The sequence below is a fragment of the Apis dorsata genome, unplaced genomic scaffold (genome assembly GCF_000469605.1).
Source record: "Apis dorsata unplaced genomic scaffold, Apis dorsata 1.3 scaffold_133, whole genome shotgun sequence".
Classification (NCBI taxonomy): domain Eukaryota; kingdom Metazoa; phylum Arthropoda; class Insecta; order Hymenoptera; family Apidae; genus Apis; species Apis dorsata.
The window spans coordinates 541,998-546,804 of record NW_006263426.1 but is presented as its reverse complement, the minus strand read 5'-3'; the positions used below and the strand labels follow the sequence as shown (position 1 = coordinate 546,804).

The window sequence follows — 4,807 nt, the reverse complement described above, 5'->3', positions numbered from 1 at the left end:
TTTTTCTCATATATATATATATATATATATATATATATGTATATATAATCAATTAAAATCATAATTTTTTTAAGTTGTTTATTGTATTTCTGGAACGACGTGTTATTTACAAAAGAAATGTGTTTTGCGATGTCCATTTTTAAAGTGTGGCAGAAGATCATTCTATCTTTAGTCTCATAATTGTGTTTCTCACAATAAAAAATATGTAGTATAATATAAGAGATCCTACCTGAAAAATAAATAATAATAATAATAATAAAAAAATTTTTTTTGCTAATTGTGTTTTCTATAAAATCAGATTCATTATAAGAATTATAGAATTTTGTTTTCAAATACTACATATTAATATTTTATTCAGTTGATCTAAAATTGCACAAAGCGTAATTTTGATGAATATTTATTAAAACATTAAATAAGAAATCAGGCTTAAAAATGTACTGATCTATAAATGCATTGTGTGATAAATGTACATATGAACACTGATAGATGTACTTAAACAATGCAATCTTGTTTTTTCTTAACTTTTTTTTTTTTTTGTTATACTTAACCAACCTTCCATATCCCAATAGAGATTTTGCAAAATTCTTAAAAGTAGATTTGTTTCCTTTTTTTTTCTTTTGTACTGCAATTGTATCTTGTATACCAATATTGTCATAAACACTTGTAAAGAAACTATATTACATATTTTATGTTGTTCAGTATTGTAAATATTTTCGATTAATAGCACGTATCACAGAAGAGAAACCTACGAAATTCGACTCAAATTCGAGGATACAAAAAATGCACAAATATGAAAAAATCTTCCTAATTTCATTTTCAATTAGTGATATTTTATAATCTACAGCAGTGATTTGAATGTAATATTGTGAATATGAACTATACGCTTGATCATTAAGTGAAACATTATTTATAACATTTTATTTGTAATGAAATAATCTGTTCCGACTGAGATGTGATAGCTTTTAACATTACGAAGACGAAGAATTATCTCCATTACTGTCTAGATATCCTCCTGAACCATTTACAACGAATGATGTTCCCAAACCATACAAATGACCACAATATTTTGCATCATCAATGTTATCCTCGAAAAACATCTAAAATTGAATTTTTTTCAACATTATATCTATAATATATTTTTTAATACTCATATTTTTAATTGAAAGATTTTTTTACCTCTCGCATTTTAAAGAAAACCATTCCGGTAAGTAACGAATCCGATCCAGCTTGATGTTGTGGTCCAACTCTTTGAATTTCCAATTGTTCTGCTACCTCTTGTAGGCCTCCTTTCAAATTTTTGCAAGATTTCATTAAATACTGTGAATCAAATGTTACATATTAAAATTATACATTTAGATTTTAATGTTTATGGAAAATAATTATTTAAGAAAACATACTTTTACATCATATATTGTTGGAAAATATATCCTAAGAAGTTCGAAAAATTCACTTTCTTCCTGTGGTAAATTTTGGTCTGTAAGAAGTTTTAATAGATAGCCAAAGTCGTAACCAGAATGAAAGGATAACCATTTTATGTCGTCAACAAGAACAATTCCCGATGTCATTAATAGTTCAGCAAAATCTAATGGATCAATGCCTTCTTCTTCGTGTTTTTTGAATTGTATACCACTGTTTTGCAACATATCTATACTATCTTGTGCATACATATCTTCTCTATAAAATTATATATATATAACATATTATTATTATCATATTATCATTATGTCTTTACGCTATTCTATATTGAAATATATCTCAAACTTACTGTAAATTAAATTTGAAATTAAATTGCCATGTCGTATAACTACCACCAGGTGTATTTCCCGATTCATCGAGAAATGTAAGACCGAGTTGAATTATTCGTAAGAGATCTACATTACATCGTAATAACTGATACTGATAATCAGCACTAGTTCTGAATTCACCTGTAATAAAAAAAATATATTTTATTTTAAAATTGAATAATTATTATAATATTATCATTTTATTATATCTTACCAATGGGCCTAGCAACTACTCCAGGAAATTCAGTGTCCATTGCAATATATTGATACTGTTGTACGACTTGCCGAATTGTTCGAAATTCTTCTTCGAGATTATGACCCCAAACATCTCGGATCCCACATTCTTCATTACTGGGCATAGTCGCCCCACCCTTCTGCTGCCCTATAGGGTTAGTTCCTCCTGAAAATATATAAAAATATAAATATTATTTTACATAAGATAAATTATAAATTTTAATGTAATTTTTCCATATAATAATTTTCTCTCATAGCAATACATAGTTAAATAATAATATTTTATAATGCAATTAATTATTCCATTTTAAATTGTGGGAAAGACCATTTTTGGTTGGTACTATTTGTATAAACACTCTTATCAATTGCCTTGAGTAAGCATTAGTTCTTGAATAACGCAAACTGATTACACACAGGTATAGACCAACCATAAATGAAAATTGTAATTTTTTAATACAGTCAAATCTCATTATGGAAACAAAATTTTATTATTTTATTATAATCAATGGTCATATACCTTATGTTATATTTGATTTATAACTTATTATATAAAGATTATTTATCATCAAATTATATGAAATTATAATAAATACTATTTATATTTGCAATATTTTGAAGTACTTTTTTTATAAATTAATAATTTTATTATTTATCTTACAGAGCCTACATAATGGCTCGTATAACTGCACCTTCTATGATTTGTGCATTCTTCTGAAATTCTCTGAAAGCGCACACCTTTTCTTGCAGCAACAGCGACTGAATATTTCTTGGGAACTTCATTGCATGTTTTAATCTATTCTACTACTTTCAAAGAGGACTTCAATTATGTAGTTCTTCTGGAAGGATGTTTGACGTAATATCATCCACACAAATCCAAAGTACTTTATCTATTTTGCTTCACAGTTCCTGCAATACGTATGTGCCACATTCATTATTTAAATGTCATATAACTTTGGCATATACCTTTGGCATTCATTATACAATCAATTATTATTTAACTTAAATAAATATGTGTCAAGTCCAACACTTCTCAAGGCTTAATTTGACTTAAACTTTACTGTAATTCCTGTTGATCTAAGATGAAGTTACAAAAATATTATATGTAAAGCAATACATTTGTAAAAAAAAGTAAATATTTATATATTTACAATGTATTGTAAATTAAAACATACCGGTAGCCGAGGGCATAAGGTTAGATATTCCTGTCGTCACCGGAGCTATTTTTATGTTTAATTCCCACTGTCACAGTTTTACCTTCTTCATATCACTGTAAATATACATATAAATATTATTATATATTAAATAAAATTTATTATATAATATATAAATTTAAGTTTAGAAACGTTATTTTCATATGTAAGAAGCACGAAAAATTAAAAAATGTTAAGCAAATATGAATTAAGTGATCGGTAAATAACATTTCAATTTAAAGGTTAGAAGTCCGCGCAAATATGTATCGTCATTTAATAACGATCTTATACTAAATAAAAATATCAAAATATAATATTAATATAAAACCTGTTAAAAAAATAATATTAAATAATAAGAAATAATTTTGAAAACTATTAATTCCTAAATAAATGTATAGATAAAAACATAGGTTATGTATTTCAGATAAACAAAAGCAACTTGTTTAAGCGAATGTGAAAGAAATAAATGTTATAATATACCTCTTTGTATGCTCGTTTTTCCACACGATGTTTTGGTATGTCTTAAGCGAAATAAAGCTTTGTAAAACACTTATCGCTCTTTTAAATCTTCTGTCACACTGCAAACAGGTTAAACGAGTGTCCAAACTCAAAGCAGCAATTCCCTCTATATACTACCTGAAGTTAGGGCGCCAAAATCGCCAGAGCGGACATCTTCGTTCGTAGCATTGTTAAGATTACAGACAAAATATAACACTAGGCCATAGCATTATCAATTGAGATCCATAAAAAGTTCTTCTATATTAATACATTCTGAATATTCGTGAAAATTAATATAATTATCAGAACTAAGTAAGAATTGTAATATCTAGAAATTAGAAGAAGAGATAAAGAAATGCACTTAAGAAAAGAATTATATATTTTATATATTAAACGATAAGATTATTTTTAATAAATATGAATTTATGCCAAAATTAGTTACAACGCTTATAATATATTTGATTCAGAAAATAAAAATTTTAAATTATTTGAAATTAATTTATGAAACAAAAAGTAATTATGTCAATACTCTCTATTATCATTATTCAGTTTACTGAAAATTTGGGCTTTAAATCATTGCTGTTATTCTAAGATTGTCCTTCTAGAAATATATTATAAAACCTAAAATATAATATCTATAATTTTTTACATTAAAGATTAAACATTTTAAAAGAGAAATAATGAATTGATACATTGTGATTGTACGCGCCAAAAGTATAGACAAGGAGAGCAAATAATAGGAGAAAGACAGAGATAGGATAAAAATTATGGAATCAGCGCCATCTCTAAAGTATATGAAACTAATATAGATAAAGAGTGCAAATAAAAAAGGGATAGAAATAGAATAAATATCTCTTAACGCTATCTGTTGAGCATCAAAGACATCTCTTCAAATTTAAGATAAGATAGAGAGAGAAATATCAGCGCCATCTCTTGAATATCTATCTAACTTATTTTTCTAAGAGATATTTTTAATACTCAAAAGATGGCGCTAACAATCAATTCTTATTTTATTTCTATCCTTTTCTTACTATTTGTTATCCTTTATTTCTATGTTTCATTTACGGCACTCTAGAGATGGCGCTGATTCCATAATTTTTA

General features: G+C 26.2%; 1 protein-coding gene across 2 annotated transcripts; it reads right to left on the bottom strand.

Moving 5' to 3' along the window:
• Positions 1-521: 521 nt before the first annotated feature.
• On the bottom strand, positions 522-3,924 carry LOC102675724 (CCR4-NOT transcription complex subunit 7). Of its 2 annotated transcripts, XM_031509248.1 has the most exons (8): positions 3,689-3,849; positions 3,191-3,285; positions 2,754-2,924; positions 1,999-2,184; positions 1,766-1,925; positions 1,398-1,674; positions 1,177-1,317; positions 522-1,097 (listed from the first exon to the last, which is right to left on the bottom strand). In XM_031509248.1, the coding sequence occupies exons 4-8, from the start codon at positions 2,141-2,143 to the stop codon at positions 969-971; spliced, it is 852 nt and encodes a 283-aa protein (XP_031365108.1). In that variant the 5' UTR covers positions 2,144-2,184; positions 2,754-2,924; positions 3,191-3,285; positions 3,689-3,849; the 3' UTR covers positions 522-968. The 2 variants fall into 2 exon arrangements, with proteins under 2 accessions (XP_031365108.1, XP_006613141.1); XM_006613078.2 differs by lacking the exon at positions 2,754-2,924 and having other exon boundaries at positions 3,689-3,924.
• Positions 3,925-4,807: the final 883 nt, after the last annotated feature.

What these genes read in the sequence shown, in the direction of transcription:
- LOC102675724 (XM_006613078.2), bottom strand. An exon ending in AATTTCAAATTTAATTTACA is followed by an intron (nt 1,675 to 1,765) that starts GTAAGTTTGAGA and finishes ATAATTTTATAG; the next exon opens with AGAAGATATGTATGCACAAG. An exon ending in TTTTCTTTAAAATGCGAGAG is followed by an intron (nt 1,098 to 1,176) that starts GTAAAAAAATCT and finishes ATTCAATTTTAG; the next exon opens with ATGTTTTTCGAGGATAACAT.